At 31.4% G+C, this 22126-nt stretch overlaps 1 protein-coding gene across 2 annotated transcripts; it reads left to right on the forward strand.

Annotated features, from left to right (window-relative positions):
* The first annotated feature begins 147 nt into the window (after nucleotides 1-147).
* Nucleotides 148-12654, forward strand: LOC142333627 (tRNA pseudouridine synthase A). Of its 2 annotated transcripts, XM_075380969.1 has the most exons (6): nucleotides 148-284; nucleotides 874-1005; nucleotides 3055-3180; nucleotides 5956-6141; nucleotides 6976-7228; nucleotides 11435-12646. In XM_075380969.1, exons 1-6 carry the CDS (start codon nucleotides 238-240, stop codon nucleotides 11810-11812), a joined length of 1122 nt encoding a protein of 373 aa, XP_075237084.1. In that variant the 5' UTR covers nucleotides 148-237; the 3' UTR covers nucleotides 11813-12646. The 2 variants fall into 2 exon arrangements, with proteins under 2 accessions (XP_075237084.1, XP_075237085.1); XM_075380970.1 differs by lacking the exon at nucleotides 3055-3180 and having other exon boundaries at nucleotides 11435-12654.
* The last annotated feature ends 9472 nt before the right edge of the window (nucleotides 12655-22126 follow it).

A 22126-nucleotide genomic window follows, 5' to 3' on the forward strand; every position in this document is an offset into this window, starting at 1 on the left:
ACTACAGATGTAGTTTATATCTAGATTGCAGAAAAAAATACAAAAATGGACACAATAGACTTCTTTATAAACATACTATGTGTATTTTTACTTTGACTTTAATTAAGGTTTTTTTTTTTTTTTTTAATTCAGAAACGAATTAAAAATCGGTACTGCTGCCGTGCGTTTATACGTAAACAGCATTGAGAATACTATTGTTACTTGCCGATACTTAATAACTTACCTAGTTTTTACAGAATGAAACGATATTTGATGTATTTTTCTTATATCGGCTCAGGATTTAGGTATTTTATTTAAAAAAAGAACTACTTGAATTCCTTCAAAATATTCGTGTAAATTTTGTATTTTTAGGTTAGTTTAAGATGAGTGTATTGCATTGAAACCGTATTTATTCAAAAAAGCTAATGAAATGATTAGTAATAAGGTTTCTTTGAAATGAATGCTTTTTTAACGTAAATTAGAGTAATAGTAATGTAATTTTAATATTGTTACTTATATTTTTATACCAATATAAATAAAAATTACAGAAATTTTGATTCTGGTGTAGCAGATATGTCTTTGTCATCCTCTAAATATGATTTTCATTTATATATTACTGAAATAATACGTTTTTTTATTACTATTACTAAGACTTCAAACATGCATTAGTACTTAATACTTCCATTTTTATCTTGTTGGCCCACGGCTCATTTAGAGAATAGACAGATTTTTTTAAAACTAAATTTTATGGTGAATAAACATATCTCTTCTAATTTTACTTTATTTTTAATAAAGCTATAAAATAAAAATTATATCGTGATTAAGTTGATAAATTTTTCTCTTTTATTTTATTAATTTAGTATGTTTTCTTCTGCTTTTTTGTATAACTATTAGAGGGGTACAGCGTCAAATACCAAGAGAAATAAAAGCATTAAATCCAGTACCAACTGTAGCAGAAACAATTGAAACAGCATTTAAATCAAGGTTTAGATTGGAACAACTGCCAATATTACATCATGCAAGCAGGTTTGTTTTTATATAAATTTATTTAAATGTTATAATTACGTAATTTAAAGTTCTAAGAGTTTGTCAAAGTTTTCCCAACATAAATGTTGGTTGTCCAGAATATTTATTCTAATTCCTTTAATTGAGTTCATATATAGCTGGTAAAGTTATACAGTAGAGGAATGAAAAAAAAAAATATATATATATATATATATATATATGTATATATGGTACAATGGAAGAATATTTACAGGGAATTGAAGTTACAGTAGGGCACTCAGCGATATTTTGTATAAGCTTTTCATCTAAACTTGAAATCATAATGAACCAGATTAGTCTGGTCTGGAGATGAAATCACCAGTAACCACATGATTACACTAGTCCATACCACTGAAAAAATATTAATAAACTTAAAAATTATAATTTACATTTAAACGATCAATTGAGTAATTCAAGTTATGTTAATATTAATTCATGACTTGAGTAATTCACAATTATTAAACTTAAAAATGTGAGATCGGCTTCATATCTTATTGTAAGTGCCGCTCCTTTTTCTAAATTGACCAATAGTATTTACTGTTAAATTTATATATTACTGATGCATGTTTACACTACCTGTTGTTGTTATTTATCTTGGTTTTATGTATTTACCTTTTTCTTTGTATTTTACTTTTAAGCTTTTGTTTTCTGTATGTAATATCTGAGGAAGATACTGTGTACTGAAATAGATGTTATTTTTATAAATTTTGTGAAAGTCAATATTATATACATAATATTGACTTACTATATAAGATTGTGATATACACATTGGTGAATATCGCATTGTAAATGGATACATTTAAATTGTATAAAACAAATAAGTTTGTGTACAGAAACCAGTCTCATGAGTTTTTTGGTTGTATATATCCATTCCCTGCCTACTTTGTCTGAAACTGCATTTATTTGACCAAAGTACATTATCGAGCATTTTATACAGTTTAATCCATACATTCCAGGAGAGGCAATACATTTATTTGGTGACTGTGTATGTTAGTAACAATTTGTTTTCTTTGGTTTATTCCGAAAGCTCCATTGAATCTAGAATTATTTTTTAAATTCGGAATTATTTTCACTTAGTTACTGTTTGTAGTATTTTCAAAATACAAAATTTTTAAAATGATATATTCAAAAGGGATAAAAGAAAGATAAAAATAAACATCATAATAATTTATAAATATTTAATAATATCACCAATAATTGTAAAATTTGTTCAGGTGGGTTGACATCATGAATCAATCCTTACATTGCTGAAAACATGGCAGAGCATTTGCAAAAGCTTAGGTAAAAGATATAAGACATCTAATATATAAAATAAACCTGACCACCATATGACTTTTATCTTTTGTCTAAGGAACAAGTAGCAAATTTCTTTAACAAGGTGATTGTCAAGCCTCATCTCAGAAACATTTGAATGTCAATGGGAATTATATTAAAATAGACATATTTTGATTATAAAAGTAAGGATTTTATTTACACAAAATAGTTATTAGTTTATGATATGGTTAGTCTTACTTAAAAAACTACACTTATACATTGTTTATTTAATAAAATAAACAATGTATGATATGGTTTTGATAATGTATCAGTTTATGATATGGTTAGTCTTACTTAAAAAACTACACTTATACATTGTTTATTTAATAAAATAAACAATATTGTTATCTCTTCTTGTGCGTTTCCTTTAAATGCTTTATTTATTGTATTCTCTTATTTTGTTTATTATTATTTATAATTTTAATCACTTTCTTTTCTTAATTTTTTTTTCTGATTTGATCAAGGTTTTTCCTGTGGATTCTCTTTGAATCTTATAGTCTTATCTTAATCTTAATTTTTCGTATAGTTTATATATAAATATTTCTCTTTTCTTTTAATATTTTTCTTGTTTATTCTGACAAATCTTGGGATATTTCCTCTTTTGTTATCTATCACATTACATACCTGTCGATTATTTTGCATGATTTATGTATTATAATATATTTTTACACTGTAAAAATAAGATATATCTATAATCTACCATTTCTTTTGTTTTAGAACTGATGCGGGAGTACATGCTTTAAGAAGTTGTGGTCATATCGACTTAGACTTAAAAGATTGGCATTTACATAACATTATTGTCAGTCTCAATTTTTATTTTAGTAAAATTTCTTGTCCGATTAGGTAAATTATTATGATTTCTGTAAATGTTTTAGTTATATATGAGAAAGACTATTCATATGAACTTGTGATCGTTAAATCATGACCAGATAGATAGTCGCTAAACAACCCACCGGGTTGGTCTAGTGGTGAATGCGCCATCCCAAATCAGCTGATTTGAAAGTCGAAAGTTCCAGCATTCAAGTCCTAGTAAAGTCAGTTATTTTTACACGGATTTGAATACTAGATCGTAGAAACAGGTGTTCTTTGGTGGTTGGGTTTCAATTAACCACACATCTCATTAATGGTCGAACTGAAACTGTACAAGATTACACTTCATTTACACTCATATATATCATTCTCATTCATCCTCTGAAGTATTATCTGAACGGTAATTACCTGAGGATAAACAGGAAAAAGAAAGAGAGGTAGTTGCTAAACAATTATCATCATTAATCCCTACAAAACACGTATCTGTTTCATTGTCATAAAATTGTTCAAGTAATGTGTCATGTCAGGCATACTAAATCGATACCAGTAAAGTATGTTAAGTTTTTTAACGTAACAGACAATCTGAGTCGAAAGTTTCAGTAGTTTTTAAGCTGCTGAAACTTTCAACATTACCTAATAAAATGTGTGTTCCTTATATAGCGTTGGATGAGATAAAAATTTATTTCAGTAAAGATGGAGAAAGCGTATAAACTAATCAAAAAAAATTTCTCTTCTCGTGAATAAAATTTAGGGATGGGCATAAAATTTAATATTATTTTAATTAAAAATTTCGTTTAATTTGAGGGTAGTTCATAAAGTAAAGAATGTTGACTTGGCAGGCGACTCCGATCCCACTGGCTATTGCGGGTGTGTCATTGAACTCCCTCCATTACAAAGGTCAATGTGAGCTAAACTGCAGTGCTTGTTCGAAAATCTTCTGGCCTATTGAAGTTTACAGACAAATAAAGAAAGTTTATAATGAATGTGGTGAATGAAGCAGTTAGGAAATCACGTATTATGTTTAACAAGAGATGAACAAATCTGCATGATGATGTACTGTCCCTCATTACTGAAGAACTCAAGAAAAAAGCTGATGAAATTGTAACGATCGACCTTGATTACAAAACGTTTTTCAGTATCCACCATAAAGCTCTGATTTCGTGCTTAGTGACTTATCATTTATTCTCCAAGCGGAAAGAGTTTTTAGGAAGCAGGGATTTTCAAGATAATGTGATAAGCTTAAGGAAGTTGTCGATGAATGGTTGAAGAATTTGGTGGCAGAAGTGTTCAATACACTTAGAATACATAGAAAAAGTGATATCACACTATGATAAGTGTTTGAATTTATGTGCTGACTATGTTGAAATATATTTTAACAGCTCCTGTAAATGTAAAATAAAAATTGTTTAATTCTTATCTTGATTTTTTCTACATCAAAGCAGTCATTACTTTTTGGACAATCCTAGTACATCTAACTAAAGAATTATTAGTTATTGATCCCAAATTGATATTCACTAATGAAGTTTCAAATGTTTTCTAAATGTTTAACTGTATGAAAAATATTCAAAAACATAGAATTAAAGTTTTTTGTTTTTTTATACATCTCTGTAAATTCTCTTGCAATAATTTACAATTAATAATTAAAAATATTATGTTTGGTTTAACTGAAATTATTATGAAATAATATTATATTATTTTTTTAATTAATTTTTGTATTTAAGTAAAAAATTTAATCATCTGACCCTGATTTATTGCACGAGCCCCACATGAGTTAACACAATTGGACTTAGAATCCAAACTAATCATTTATTAATAAATATTAATAATTTAATATTGCTCTGATACAAGGTACTGTCACTGTTAAAATCATAAGCAATTGAAAAAACAAAGAATAAAATGCATTTTTTCAGAAAATTTTTTTGTCTTTAACTCTAATTTGATTTTTGAAGGTGATGTTTTAAAAATTATTATTTTGTACAGTAAGGCACTAGTCTTAGAAGTGCCAAATTTAATTAAAGTAGGTTTACCCGTTCCTAAATATTTTTTTTTTGCTGACAATCACAAAATGGTATCCAGAAGGAATGGTATCATTTGGTGTCCTGAATCAGTACCTGAAGTTTGGGGAATACGTACCGGAACACTTTGTACATATACACAAAGCCAGACATATACATTAACTCAGATTTCAAATCTGTTGGTCTGTGGGTTTTTGAGATAAGAGACGAAAACCTGTTTAGAAATCAGATCAACTTAAAACATTTTAAATTGATGTAATAAGTATTTTCATTATACACTAAAACTGAATTGTAGTGATCTTAATTTCAATTTTGAAAACTACCCTTCCTCTTTATTAATTTTAATTTAGTCCAAAATTTAATGTTATGAATGCCCATCCCATTTATAAAAAAATTTTAAGTGATTTTCATAGGATTTATGTTGAGCCAAATATGTATGTATGTATGTACGTAAATCTTCCATAAATTTCTAAAAAAAGTTGTGTTGTTTTATAAACTGAGAGATTCTTGAAAGATTGACATTATAAAAATCTTGATACCCAAGATTTTGAATCGTTCTACATACTTTCACTTTATGGCTACGCTGCTGCAGGTACAATAAAGTTAATGGCTTATTATACAGGAAAGTAAAAATTGAAGCGAAGAAAAACTTAAATGGTAATTATATCAGCTGATTGCTTCCAAGTGCAAAATCAAAATTTTCCATCTGTTAACAGAATTTAATCCGCATGAATTTATTTATGTGGCTCACTGTGTATATAAATATAATACTCATTTCTTTATTATGTTACAGGATACTTAGTTTTCAAAGAGTAAAAGATGACTTTAATTCAAGAAGAGATGCCGTTAGACGTAGCTATTTATATAGATTTGCGATTAGAAAACCCGATATCGATGTTGACGTTGATCCTCATATTATAAATATGAAATATTACCTCCCCTATCCAATAACAGAATACTGCAGATGTCATTTTCTTCAGTAAGTTTTTGTTTTATTAATTTATTCTGTTTTTTTTTCTTCATTAACATTATATTATTTGTAGTTTGAAATGTGAAATAGAGTTTTTATATAAACATGAAAGAAAAAGATGGCATGAAACTCGCTGTAAGTGCATTGTAGAAATTTGTTATAAAGTTTAGCGAGGAGGTTTTCATCATTTCGTTCAGTATGTACTGATATTAATAAAGTATCACTTCAGTATTTTTTCAACCATTGAACAGATAAAAATGAAATTTACCGAATGCTCCTACTTTGAAACTATCTGGTTTTTGGTATGGTATCACTACACCCCAAGCACCCAGAGAAACTCAAAAACTTTTAAGTGGTATCGGTAGGGTTATGTCACATAAACTTTAAGGTTTGATATAATAAACTTTGGGCTGACAAACTGAATCAAAATGGCTGCCATTTATTGTTTTCCATAGTCGCAAAAATGGTGAACAGTACTTTCAAGAAATTAAATAGTAAAACACAAAAAAATTAGCAAACGTTCATTCTTCAAAACAGACCACTCCTTTGAATATGCTGTATGCCACTTTATATATATATATATATATATATATATATATATAGAGAGAGAGAGAGAGAGAGAGAAAGAGATAGAGGTATGACTACTTGGGTCCAGTTATAAAGCTTATTCATTTGGAATATGATAGATAATATTTATAGCTAACAGAAATCAAGTATTATTGGGATTTAAACCAGGATCTTACGGGATAAAGGACCAAAAATAATGTAATTACTTTACTGTGGAAATTAGCATTATTCTAAAATCTGTTATTCTAAATAATTATTATTACTTATGTGTTTCAGGCATACCGAATTTAATTTAGATGCAGTTAATGAAGTATTACCACTGTTTGTTGGTACAAAAGATTTTCGAACGTTTATGGCATCAATTCACAATAAAAAATTGAGAAAGTACTTAGATGGTGAGATAAATACTGTTAGAACATTGGAAAGTATTGAATTATCACCAGGAAAACCATTATTACCATCTCCTGTTGATGATAATTATACTTATTGGGATTTTAAGTGTACTGCTAAATCATTTTTATATAAACAGGTATACAAAGATTACTTTATTGATGAATTTAAACAGATTTTTATTATTTCCCTAAGCCAGTCGCTTTCAAATTTTACTTCTTTATTAATAGTATTTTTTCATTGCTGTTTTTTATATTATGTATGTTTTTATGACGAAGTATAATTTAATCATTGCCAACACCCAGTTTAAAAATCACAATAGAAGAATATACACAAGGAAAAAGCCAACTGGTACTACAAGGTATCAGATAGAATATATCATGATTAATCAAAGATTTAGAAATCAACTCATCAACGGCAAAGCTTAACCTGGAACAGATATTGATAGCAATACTAATTGTATACCACAATTAGTAATAATGAAATGTAGATTGGGGTTTAAAAACCTGAAGAAAAGGTGTCAGATGAATCGGTGGAATTCAGACAAGCTTGAGGAATGAGGAAGAGGAGGTAAGGAAGATTTTTGAGGAGAACATCGCAAGAGGTCTGAGTAAAAAAAATAAGGTAGAAAATTTAGAAGAAGAATGGGAGAATGTTACAAAGGAAATTCTTATATCAGCAGAAGCGAACTTAGGCAGAACAAAGAGAATTGGTAGAAAACCTTGCATTTCAGCACTGTGGGCAGCAGTATGTGGATCGGCATTGTCATGCAACAACACAACACCTTTTGAAAGCAGTCCTTGGCGTTTGTTTCGAATTGCAGGCTTCAGCTTGGCAGTATGCATCTCACTGTAACACGCACTGTTTATTGTCGTGCCCCTTTCCTCATAATGTTCCCAGTACTGGGCCTTGTGAGTCCCAAAAAACTGTAAACATCAGTTTTCCTACGGATGGTTGGGCCGTGAACTTTTTTTTGCAGGGCGAATTTGGATGTTTCCATTCCATACTCTGTCGTTTACTCTCCGGCTCGTAATGATGGATCCATGTTTTGTCACCAGTAATGAGTCTGTCTAAGAAGATGTCCTGTTCATTACGACAGCGATCCAAATGTTTTTAGCAGATCCCAAGCACATTTGTTTATACGATTGTGTGAGTTGTTTTTGGACCCATCTTGTACAGACTTTATGAAACCCAAGTTTGTTGTGGATGATTTCATAGGCAGAACCGTGACTAATTTGCAGACAATTTGCCAGTTCATCGATAGTTATTCGTCTGTCTAAGAAAACCGTGTCACGTGCACAACCAATGTTTTCCTCATTTGTAGCGGTAAACGGTCGTTCGGCTCCTTCGTCGTGCATAACACTTGTGTGATCATTTTTTAATTTTTCAATCCATTCGTAGACACTCTGTTGCAGCAACATACTGATCCTGTACTGTAAAGTACGAAAGTCTTCGATGAGTTTCAGCCCCTGATACACCTTCCGACCACAAAAACAGCTCTTCTTTGGTGCAAACCGTGTCACAGCAGCCAGTGGAGCAGCCACGGTTAACAACAGGGCAGCGATAATGGAACTAACCTAGCAGCATTAAACCTGCACAGACAAAAACAATTAAACCACGCATGCGTCATCTACACAACACGACAGTACTACAAACATAAACAAAAATGTAACTAAATTGCAGATAATAATTGACATACCTTCGTGTATATATATATATATATATGCATGTACACCCCATTCACCTCTACTCCCATCCTTCTACATTTTTCTGCCATTCTCTTCCAAAACCTTATCCAACAGATCGGAAAAAAGGCAGCAACCTTGACGTAAACCCTTATTTACTTTAAAAATCTTTGACAGATGTTTTCTCAAAAGTGCTTACTTGATTCCTATAAGTCATAAATTGCTATTATGTAAGTTGGATGAAGACCACGATTACTAACTTCAAACAATTTCTTCACCAGCACCGTGTCGTAAGTTTTTTCTAGGTGTACATGGGTCTCCAACATTCTAACTATACTTTTTCTTAAAAGTTGTCTCAGAGTGAAGATATTATCCAAACATGACCTTCCTGCTGTAAAACCAGCCTGATCCTCTCCGATCACTATCTCCCTCTTTATTCTCATTCTTACAATGCGTCCATACAACCTTCTGATAGACAATGTGACACTTATCCCTCTATAGTTCCTACAGTATGTTCTAGCTCCTTTCTTACATATTGAATTAATATATGCCGGTTTCTATTCCTTTGGTATTTTCTTGTCCCTCAATAAGACATCAATTAAAAAAAACTGCAAGGGTACTTATATATAAAAGAATCAAAAGCTTATACCTCTTCACTGGACATGCTATTTATTAAATGTAAAAGAATTAGATCCATGGACATAATAAGTTATATATTTTATTTCGTTACATATTTTATTCAAAATTTTTACTTCCTTGTACGAAATAAAGGAAGTATTGTGATGGTGAAACATTTCGGTTTTCATATTTCAACGGAAATATCCATTTTGATCATCCCTGAATCCATTTTGACTAGTTTCGGCGTGACATCTGTATGTATGCATGTATCTCACATAACTCAAAAACAATTAACTTTAGGTTGTTGAAATTTTGGATTTAGCAGTGTTGTAACATCTAGTTGTGCACGTTACTTTTTGATTGCAATGGAAATTAACATTTTGATTAATGAAATATTTTGATCTTAAAAGGGAAGGCACATCGGTTTGAATCAGACTTCATCTCCTTTTGTTTTTTTTTTATTTATTTAAAAAAAAATTTTTTTTTCATTTAATAATATTGATTTAATAATTATTAGCCCGTGATTGTAAAAAAAGTTTTGCAATAAGTAATAATTCAATGATAATAAAAAAAAATGATTAGTGAAATAAAATTTTATGTACTTTTAAAAATATGTAAATATAATTTAATAGGCATTTCATATGTGTATATGTAATAGATTTGGTGAAACATCTGATTATTTAATATTAATTGAAAATTATAATTTAGAATTATTTTTGTATTTTCTACTTAATTTTATTTAATTATTCTGGAATTTCTGTTTAATTTCATCTACATTGAAGTTAATTATAGAGTGACCGGAAAATATATCCTCACAAGAACAAAATATATACACTGAGGCATATATGCCCGATCTTTAATAAATAGCAAAAATTCTTATCTTTTAGTTCATTACTCCTCTGATATTGTCGGACAATATTCTTCCTAAGTCGGAGTTGATATCATTTTTTTCATTTGTTGCCGATCATTTAATCGCTCTTTGGTCTGATATAATTCTTCTGATCTTAATTTGTGTAAACGTTCTTTAGTTTTCAAATTTTCTCGCTCTTTATATTTATCATCCTCTTTTAATCTTATTATTCTTTCCTTGGTCTTAATTTTTTCTTCCTTTTTATATTTATCATCTTCTGTTAATCTTTTTATTCTTTCTTTGGTTTTAACATTTTGTTCCTCTTTAAATGTATAATCTTCTCTAAATTTTTTTATTCTTCCCTTGTTCATAACATTTTCTTCCTCTTCATATTCATCTTCTTGTAATTTTGTGAGATATATTTCTCATGTTATCTTTCTTTTTCCTGTATGATTGTTTCTTTTTCATTTTTGATTATTCACCAAATAATCCAATAATAAAAACTGAATATTTAACACAGTTAGGTCGAAGTTAACATTTGGAACCAGTATACAGAGAGTTCACTAAACGGAATAGTTTAATTATACGACTTTTATTTATATGACACACCAGAAATCTGAAACTTTTGTTTATCAGCAACTCGTGAAGATACAAATAATACAGATTAATAATACGAGTAATAAAGGGACTTTTACTCTATCCTAATATTTCATGTAATATTGTTGAATTAATAACTGTATAAATATTTCATTTTAATAAAAACTAATATTTCAGCAATCTTGTAACTTTCCACTTTATTAAAGAATCTGAGTATCGTATCTCACTTTCAAATGAAATAAGTTTAAATGAAGTGCAGCAAAAATATGTATTTGTAATTTAATAGGTATTCAAGGAAGTCATGTGGTATCCACAGCAGATTTTTTTTCATAATTCTAATGAATTTTGAATAATCCATTTTTTAAATATTTAAAATTAATAATATATATATTTTTTTAAGCAAATTAAATATACATTATTTGTAACCAATCTTATTTTACCACCTAGTCTTCTTACAGTAACAGCAATCTCAGAAGTCAAACCCTGCATGTTCTTTTTAAAATTAATAAAATCATTTTCTTTTTTAAACTGAAATATTTTTATACATATTTTGTTCCAGTTTATAAATGAATATCGTGTTTTGTTTTTTTTTCAGGTACGTCGTATGGTAACGACTTTTTTAGCAGTTGCAAGCGGTAAATTAAATTATGATGATGTAAAGTATATGTTTGACAATCCATCAGCAGATAGTTGGAAAAGTACTTCTATTGGTATAGTTCCATCGTACGGTTTATATCTAACAGATATTATCTATAATAAGGAAGATTTAATCGAACCGGTTGAAAACGAAGAAGAAAAAGAATTGGTGATTAAGTCAAGCGATATTAAAACGAATCCAAAAGATTTAGTTGGATTAACAATTAATGAAAAAATTAATTTACGAAATGAAAAACTATTATTAGAAAAAAGGGAATTAAAAAGTAAAAATGTTAAAGAAAATTTAATAACAAAAAAATATTATAGAAATCTGTAGATTTATTATTACCAGTTTACTTAGCTGAACTGTAGTTTCATTTATTTAAATTTTACATTTCGATTTAGGTATATGATTTTCAAAACTATATTAAAAAAGTACTGTATAACTATATTAAAAATGTGAATTGCATGATTTACATTTGATGATATACATTTTAAAAATAAGAGTAATTGAGTATTTTCATAACCATTTATTCAGATTGCACGAGAGTATAGTATGTAATGTAAAAAAGTATGTACAACTGAAAAAAGACGTGTGTGATCACACAGTGATTTAATAGTAATAGATTTACTGACCTATTATCATTAATAACTATTTAAAACCAATTAAAATAAAAATTACAAGAAAGGATATTTATTTTTATTAAATAACATTTTTGTAATTTTGTTCTTAATAAAATTTACATGTCAGAAAATACAAATTAATTTTTTATATCTCATAAGATAAGTTTCTATAGTTACCTTATAGTTATAAAGTTTCTGTGGTTTCCTTATCGTAAGATATTTCTCCTCAGTTTAATAACATAAACTATCTTAAAAGGTTGTAATAATATAATGCAAAAATTAGAACTAGTATTATAGTTTTGGAATATTCTGTTGCAGTAGTAGTGCTCTCATCTTTATACAGAAGGTTCTGGATTTAAATAATAAGAGAATTAATTTTGAAGAATTAAAAAATTACAAGAAAGATTTCTTTATTTTATTTAAAAAATATTTATATCCTGAGATATATTTTTGTAGTTTATTTTATTTTAAATTATCTTGTACGTGATTTTCAATTGGAAAAAACATTTTAGCGATCGTATTAATTTATTTAGTTACTAACTTATTTTGATGAGTTTTTGTTGTTTCTTACTTTATATTTACAAGAAGTATCATCATAATGAGTTTTTTAGATAAAATAAAAGAAAAGAAAAATAAATTAACCCATACAGAAACAATTATTAAAACAATCTCTGGTGATATAATTAAAGAAAATCGAACAGAAAATGGCATAACTATTAATCATCTATCTGCAACCGGTATAGGCTATATAATCGATACAAAACCAGATCTACAAGTCGCTAAAATAATACCAAATTTATATATGGGTTCACAAGATGTTACACAAGATATTAATTTGTTAAAGAATTATAAAATAAATAACGTACTAAGTGTAGGCATTGAAGTTAATAAATTTCATAAAATAAACTATTACTTCATAGAGGCATTTGATATACCAGAATTTAATATTCTAAATACATTCGAAGAATCGTATAACATTATAAATAATGTTATAAATAAAAATAATGAAAATATTTTTGTTCATTGTAATGCCGGTATATCACGTTCTGCAACAATTGTTATCGCTTATATAATGAAAACAAATAAAATGACGTTTGATGAAAGTTATGAATTTGTTAAAAAATCTCGTAATCTGATCAAACCGAATCCAGGATTTATTAGTCAATTAAAATTATATGAAAAATATTTATCTGATGAATTTTCTTCATAATTTACGTAGCAAAATGAAAGAGGGAAAGGTGTAAGATGGATTTTCTTAATCTAGAAGTCATGTTGCCGTTATTGGCTTTAAGGCAAATATAGATTTGCCTTAAAGCAAATATCTTGATGATATTCCATATTTATGGAAAGAATTTTTTATTCAATCAAGTTAACTTAGCAATTTTTTTTCTTTATTTTATCTGTTGTTACAAATTGTCGTTTTAATTTTCCCTTAATCAGGGAGATAAGAAAGAGTCGCAGGACTCTTTCCTGAGAGTTAGATAAGAAAGAGTCTGTATTTGTGCAGAGTGCCACATCTGGAGAATACGAAGGCTGTAGCATCTGTACGATATTATTTTTTGCTAAATACAAGGGATGTTCAATAATTAAAGAGACAGATTGATGTAGAGAAAATATTATTTTAACATGCTACAACAGAAAGTGAAACCCATGATAAGGTGAAAATATGAGGGCGCTTTCTCAAAAGGTGTGATTCTCTTGCATGATAACGTGTGCACCCCACATTGCTCAGAAAATGGGAGAAACGCTCAAGAAGTTGGGCGGGGAGGTGTTGCTCCTAGACGTCTCCCCATCTGATTTTCATTTGTTCGGCCCACTCAAAGACTTTTTATACTGCAAGAATTTCGATAACAATGAAGCGGTAAAAAATGTAATACATGAGTGGTTCAAACGGCAAGATAAAGACTTGTACGCTGCAGGAATCAGAAAGCTTGCAGAGCCTAAATGTTGCCGGACACTATGTTGAAAAGTATTAAGTTTCATTGTCATTCAATAAAAATCCTTTTTTCTCTACATCAATTTGTCTCTTTAAATGTGAGTCGGTGCATTTTTGTGGTGCAAAATCCAACAATTGTTTATCTGCATTTACGACTGAGAAATCTTCTTCAGATTGCCTCACATAAATATCATGTAACTATGCTAAGTAGCACTATGTGATGATTGTACAAACGTGTGGTAAGAATTTAATAGACTATGCCATTGTAATTGAAAAAAGGCAAGGAGAACCTTAATATTTATTCAATTGAACTCACTTGCCCTTTTCAATATTGATTTTCCAGAAAGCTTCCATCAGGATAATCGGACCTTCATTTCAATATCATAAACGTCATCTTCATCGCCCATTATATATTTGAGTAATTCTGAGTCATCAGCGATTAGAACTTCCGACCATGTTGTTGTCTTCACAGCCTCTTGAAATCATTTATGCCAGTGTAAGTAATATCCTTGCCAAAATCCTTGTGTAACATCTTTATCACTTCACTGCACTTTATTTTATATTTAATACAAAATTTATTGCAATTCCTTTGTTCTGTCATTTTTATACAAATCACAAGTCGTAATAAAATATGTTGTAATTAGTCAGCTACCAACACACTTGTTGCCAGAATGAAAACTGCAGTAGAGTGAAGAATTCTAGAATGGGCATGGTTCATTCTAGAATGAACATAGTAATAACTTAGGAAAAATAAATTACATTGTTTTTTTTTTTTTTTTTTACTTTTGGAATGATAAAATTAATTTTATACAAATTTTGTAATAGATATTTTAGTTTTAAAAGAATAGAAGTTAGTAATAGTAGACAGTTATTTTGTGTTTATAGCTTTTATCAATTATCAAACTAACTAAATAAAAAACAATTCAATGTACTTTGATTTTACATGATTCTTGACATGCATATTTTTCTCTTTAGTTTTTAAAGATATCTTCATTTAATTTTAAAAAAGACTCATATTCTTTTTTCTTTCTGTTTTTTGTATAATTCATGTTTTAGTACCATAAAAATGCTACACTTCACATAAACTTTTTTCAATTATTTCTATTTAATTGTTGACTAAATTACTATTGTTTCACATAAAAATTTTAATTAATTGATAGTCTTAATCTTTATTTCTCATAGAAGATTGCGAATACAACTAAACCTGTTTTTTTTCATTTTTAATGCCACAAGAAATATCACTATCTTAGTTGGATTTTGTATTTTTATTATGGATTACATGATTCTTAGGCTTATGAAAACTTAATTGATATAATCAGAATGTAATTTCTACATATATCATTAATTATAATTTTTAATAGTTTTACCGATTAACCGACCCGATGATAAAGTAACTTTAATCAAAGAGAATTGAAAATTTTCAGAAAAAACTTGTTACCATTTCTATCTTTATTGTCAGCGATTTAAATAAAAATATATGTAATGTGAACCATCTATTACACCAACCGGTGATGAAATATCTTCCGGGGTTTATAATGTTCAACCGATATTTAGAAACCTCAGAAATCAATATCGTAGAAACCTCAAATGGCTTTTTGTTACCTGGATAAAAAAATTTCTTGTAGCATATGTTTAAGCCTCTTAAAGCTGTTTAAGCTTTTGTACAAAATCCATTAACATAACTCTTGATTCAGTTATTTTTGCTAACAGAACTCATAAGTTCTGTTAGCAAAAATAGCAAACCAAAGAAATTTTGAATTATACGCACATCTTATAACAATTATTATATTAATGTAACTTACTAACAACTTAATTATAATATAACATCACTTGTCTTTTTTTTAAATGTAATATTAGCAATATTATATGATGTTTATTGTTTTGTTTTGTGAATATTTAATAAATGCAGTTAAAAATATTTTTCCAGAAGTTTTCATTTTTGATCATCTCTTTAAAAAAAACAACAGAAAAAATACTTACATGTACATTTAATAAATTGAAATCGGTTCGCTTGACCGATGGACACAGTTATAAATATTTACAACCAAAAAACACATAGAGTCAGGCACGAAGAAGAAGAACATTCCACGTCAGTGAACCGATCCAATATAAGAAGAAAATGAAGAGAAAGAAGAAGAATCTGCAAAACCTAGATTCACTAACCTTACTTCCTTCACGTCTCACAATTATTGGCCTACTGAGAGCGCATATGATTTCCTATGTAAAGGGAGTGCATTGCACTTTTCTAAAACTACGGCCCCATCTGGTACATTCCTGCTATTCTGAAAGGCGCTAGCATCAAAAGCCCTTAAGTAAATGTACTGAAAGTAAATCGCATAAGGATTTTTTCTGGGAGAAAAATGCTTTTGCAAGATCATCATTCAGACACGATATATTGGTTGTACTTAGATAAATGTAAAAATTGACAATTAAATACTAAAACCCACCGACGTAAAATACATACATCTTAAAAGGAAAATGCCTGTTTCTCAATTAAAATAATAAAATTACCATATGCTTTAAGGCAAATGGCTTAAGTAGCTAAAACACAGTAATTCAAATATCTGAATATAAACAAATGCCTCTAAGAAATTGTAAAACATAAGATTAACAACATTTCATTATTCCCTAGAATAGTTCGCGTGTTAATCCCCAGTTTAAAATTGCAATGCGATTCCGCATAACAAGATACAATCCACAAGGATGTGGTCCACTGTTACTTGCCAGTCCATAAGCAGGTACATCTATTTGTGTCATCAGATATCCATGAGTGAAGCTAGTGCGCCCTATTTGCAAATGTAATAACATCTTCTCAATAGTTATTTCTGCATGAGGAGCTCCACAGCGACACAGTGTTCTTAATCGGATGAAATCTATTATTAATATTAGCATCCCCTTCACTTTGCCACTCATCATGAACCACCCTCTTTAGAAAACAGACAAGATCGTTTGAAATGAAAGGAGGCTGGAAACAAGCCTGAAATTCCAATATAGCTGGGGATCCCCCAGCTGTGATGCCTAGCGGAGCCGTAGATCTAGGCTATTCCTAAATGTTATTAACATGCTGATTGAAGAATACCACATTAAAGGTTGGATGAATTGGTTGCGCTTTAATGCTAGCCACATATCAGAATATCATTTGCATCCATCTATTACACGAAATGGCTCACACTGTCCATCAGCAGACTTACCACAGGGCTTGACCGAAACGTCCCATTGCAAGACGGATGAATGAATGACATACTGCATCGAGCATCTTACAGCAGTGGCCCGCGCCGACGAATAAGCTAAGCAGCCGTAGTCCACACAGGAACTTACCAGAGCTCGGTAGAAACAAAACATGCTTACACGATCGCCTCCCCCATACGGGTGTTAGTTAGAATACTCAGCATACCTAACATTTTACATTCAGCTCCTTCAAACGCGTTACCCACGTTAGTCGTTGGTCGAAACACATATCTAGAAATCTAACCTGCATGCATGTCTAAACTAGTTCACCATGTACATACAGCTGAGGGTAACATGTTTCCTCAACCGAGAAAAGCAAATGCACTTCGTATTTTCCGGGGAAAACGTGAATCCAGTAAATTTAAACCACGATTTTAATCGGGTTATTGTGTATTGAAGCAGCTTCTTGCTTGTTGCTAATTTTCTACATGCTAGATAAGTAGAAAAATTGTCTACAGATAAAAAAAACAACGGATTTTTGCACGCAGTTCGTACTACTTATGGCTACGGCAAAAAAAGTAACTCTTAGGACACTTCCCCGAGGTGCTGCGTTTTCTAGCATGAAACTTTCAGATATCGTCTTTCCAACTCAAACTCGGAAGAACCGACTACTGAGGAAACCTCTGATAAAACCGAGGAGATTATCTCGATATTCCATTCATAAAGTATATTTAGAATTCCTCTCCTTCATGCCATGTCGTTCGCGTTTTGCAAATCGAAAAATACAGCAACTAGGCGTTGGTGAAGTAAAAATGCATTTTGAATTGCAGCTTCCAGGGCAAGTACATGATCAATGGATGATCTGCCCTGGCGGAAATTGCATTGTTCTGGGCGTTTCTGTCATGAAACCACATTAGAAGTCGGTTTACCATTCGTTCCATCAGCTTGCACAGGGTAATAGCCAAGGAGATAGGACGGTAACTTGTGGGGCGTGATTTATCTTTATCAGGTTTCAATACAGGGATTACCAGTGCCTCTGACCAAGAATTTGGAAACACCTGTTAGAGAAAAATCTATTATACTCGTAGATATACAAAAGATGTCGCAGTGAACTATCTGGAAGATGTGGTAATATACTGAGCCTGATATTATCATTTCTGAGGGTAGTGTCAAAGGAATTACTCAACGTATACCTTAGCTCATTATATGAAAAGATAGGTTAATTTCATTTTGTGAGTCTCCAGTCACCACGGAATACATTCTACCTTTAACTTATATCTCATAAACTCAGGACAGTACTATGATGTAAGTGAAACTGATCTGAACTACCTTCCAAATGTGTTCGCCAGATCAACTGTCACAGTAAAATGTCTCCGCCGCATTGCAGTCCAATCGCCTGCACTGAATGTACTGATCTGTATACGGTTCGAATCTTTCTCCATACAACAGATGATAGTGTAGTCCGAAAAATGGATTCGACGTGATTCAACAAAGATTTTCGTTAAGCACATTCTGTCCCCGAAGGGGAAGATCCCGTCATGTGACGATTCCGGTCGCCACGCCATCCCGTCCCTACCTATTCCTGATGGGCTTTATTGAAGGTCATCTTCAGACCCTCAAACCAATTGACATCTCTCAGTCAATAGCGCGGCCTCTGTCAGGATACCACCGATTCAAATGTCACAATGAGTTTCCATCGGTATCTTAGACGTATAAATTACCTTACACACAAAACAAACATACAAAACCCTATAAACGAACTTGACCGAGATAACGAAATATAGAAATCACGATCCAAAAAGCCCAAAATTATAAAAACGAAACAATAACACCACAGAAATCAAACAAACAAAAACTAAACGTGGAAGTGTCGCAACAACAAACAACTATGAGAAAAATAACTAACAACGAAAACAAATCAAAAGCAGTTAAATAAAAAATCATAAAATAAGGGAAAACTCAAACGGGACTAACTATAACCTAAACGCCCTCAGTAATTCTCTCCAAAACCGTAAACTTTATAAACTCCTCTACTATTCTCCACTCGGCCTGGTTTTTCCAGTTTTCTCGTAATCAAAGGTCGACCCAATAACATCAAGCCTGCAAATAACCTCCGTACGTTTCAAATCATACTTCATACAATTCGTAAAAGGCGACATCCAACACCTGACATTGCGGACATAATCCCGAATCCACCCGGTCGAACTGAACCGGCTTTCCCCTAAAAGTTCCGTTCCCAGACAGAAACTGCGTACATGTTCATTTGAACATACCCAAGAGGCACCCTGCAAACTTCTAACGTCGACCATGTGTATAACGCCCATTTACTATCTCATCCCATTTGGCGTGCCACAAGTCAAATCCATGTTGTTCGATCTCCCTCATTCTCTCCGAAGTTAACTCACAAGACTTCACGGTGCCTCCTCTCAGACGCAAGAACGTCTATCGGTTTCACACACGCAATCACCAAGAATGCCTCTAGAGAGATCATTTGATAACTCCCATCCTGACCCCGAAGGGGAAGACACCCGCCATGTGACAGTTCTAAACGCCTCATCACCCCCTCCGTACCTAGCCCTGAAAGGCTTTACCGGAGGTCATCTTCAAAGGCCTCAAGACATATTCAATCTTGCCTCAGTCAGGATGCCACAAGCGACATTCCCATCGGTGTAAGACGCCTATACAGATCCTACTCTTAACACAAGTCTTAAACAAGATCGTACCGGTTGAGCGATTCACGAGACCCAACCTTTGGTAGAGCGAGCACGACACGTAATGCCAACGAGCGTGCAAAAACTAAACAACGCAAACACGAATTACAACAAAAACCTAAAAAACGACAAACTATAAAAAGACTATACGTTAACAAAAACAAACATAAACCCGGACAAAACAACAATTAAAGTGCTAACAAAACAAAAACTTATTCTATAACCCGCAACAAAAACAAATCAGAACAGAAATCGATTGAAACCTAAACAATTATAAAACAACTATTCAACTCAAACAAGAAAACAACTACAGAGACCTCCAGTCTGTGATCCACGTAGCTGTAAATCTAAAAATCAATTTTACTACGCATATATCTCGCGCACACACGTACGCGAGACATTCATCCGATCTACTACAATCATGCATGTTACGCCGTCGTCTCCCAACTCAAAAACAGTTAATACAGACTGGAGACTCCCTCTTTCTGCTTGATCGGACAGTCCTTCACCACCACAATAAGAACAAAGTTCCTTTCCTTTATATATCTTAGCCATCTGCCGTAAACCATTAAATTACCTTAAAAGAATGAAAATCTACGAACAACCGACCACCCCGATCAAGAAAATCTTGACAAAAACCCTTATCTATCTCTACAACATAATACACAGTACTACTACCCCTGCTGCCTGCCCGAAATGCAATCTTGAACGCGCCAGAAAACTTCAGAGGTGTCACAACTAGTGTTTTGTGACCGCACCGCTTCCAAAAAATTTTTCTCCTTTATACTTCGAGGGACATTGTATATGATCATACGTGGCGTGAGAGGCTTTGTAATCACAGTATTTATCGGATACTGTTTGATCCTTGATTTGGTCTTCGATATAACTGCCAACCGCACGATAGTTTCCACCTTAAGTTACGGTTGCGTTTTCAAAGTTGTCGCAAAACCACCGAGTCTAAGTGTAAGGGTATATGTTGTAAGTTGTGTAGTGTTCTTGGTATAATGTATGTATATAGTGTAAACTGTTCTGCAGCTCTGTGTGTAATGGGAAATAGCCTGCAGAGGCTAGGACCGTAGAGATGCCAACCCCCAAAGTCGATCTCCCAAGGAATAATCCAAGTAAAAATAATTCAAAACCCGATCTAAGAAGGGCAGGGGCAGGAATGCGATCCTAGACTCCGTCCATCTTAAAAAAAAGAATTATACAACTGCTGTTAAAAATTAAATACCTTTCCAATAATTAGAAATTCCCAGCAGCAAGGAATGTCCAGGCTTTGCAATTAATAGTGGGATTATATATCCCACGATACCTTTGCATTTTGTTCCGTTCAGACCGAAAAAAGTAATTTTTTCTGTTACTTTTACCTAAGTAACCTTAAAACTAATAACCGTTATTGACTTTATAACTTAAAATTGTTTTAAAAGAAAAAATAATCGATAGTGTCCCCATTGGATGAAGTATTAAATGTCCCGATACGGAAAATCTAACTAACAACATTCAAATTATAAGATGGTTATCAGAATATTTCATTTAAAATGTTCTCAAAGTTTTTGAAATATATTATAAACGAATTATTTATTTTAAATGCCATCACTGAAACGATTGAGTGTAATGATATGAATCATTAGTTAATGATGTAATCCATCCTTAAGAGTAACAAGTATTTGATACCGTGCTTTCTAAAGCAAAGCGAGGAATAAAGTGATTTCCATTTGCCTTTTTTTTTCACCAAGCCAAATATACGATAAATTTATAAGCATCTCAAACCAATCAAAGCGGACTGACCCTAAACGTAACATCTTTCTGCTCACTATAAGAAATAATTTTATAATTAAAAATATTACTCTCAGAGAAAGCAATCATAATCGGTGACTCTTGTAATTCAGGTTCATTTCATGCGTTACAGTCGCGGAAAAGACTACAAGCATTATAAAGAAAGAAATGAACGGGTATTTCTTTCTTAATTGTCTTCCAACATGAAAACATGTTTTAACAAGAAACATAAAAAATATGTTTTATTTATTAGTGTTGTATCTGTCGTCGAATGGCTTCGACGGCACGTGGCACTGTATTACTTTGCAGTAGCCCTAAGAAGGGCTGTTTTTGTCGTCGATTGGCTTCGACGGCTCGTTGTAATTTATAACCTTGTGGTAGCCCTGAAAAGGGTCATTTATTGCGTTAGCTCTGAGAAGAGCTGTTGGGTCCGGAA

Source organism: Lycorma delicatula, chromosome 13, assembly GCF_047948215.1.
Source record: "Lycorma delicatula isolate Av1 chromosome 13, ASM4794821v1, whole genome shotgun sequence".
In the NCBI taxonomy this organism is placed as follows: Eukaryota; Metazoa; Arthropoda; class Insecta; order Hemiptera; family Fulgoridae; genus Lycorma; species Lycorma delicatula.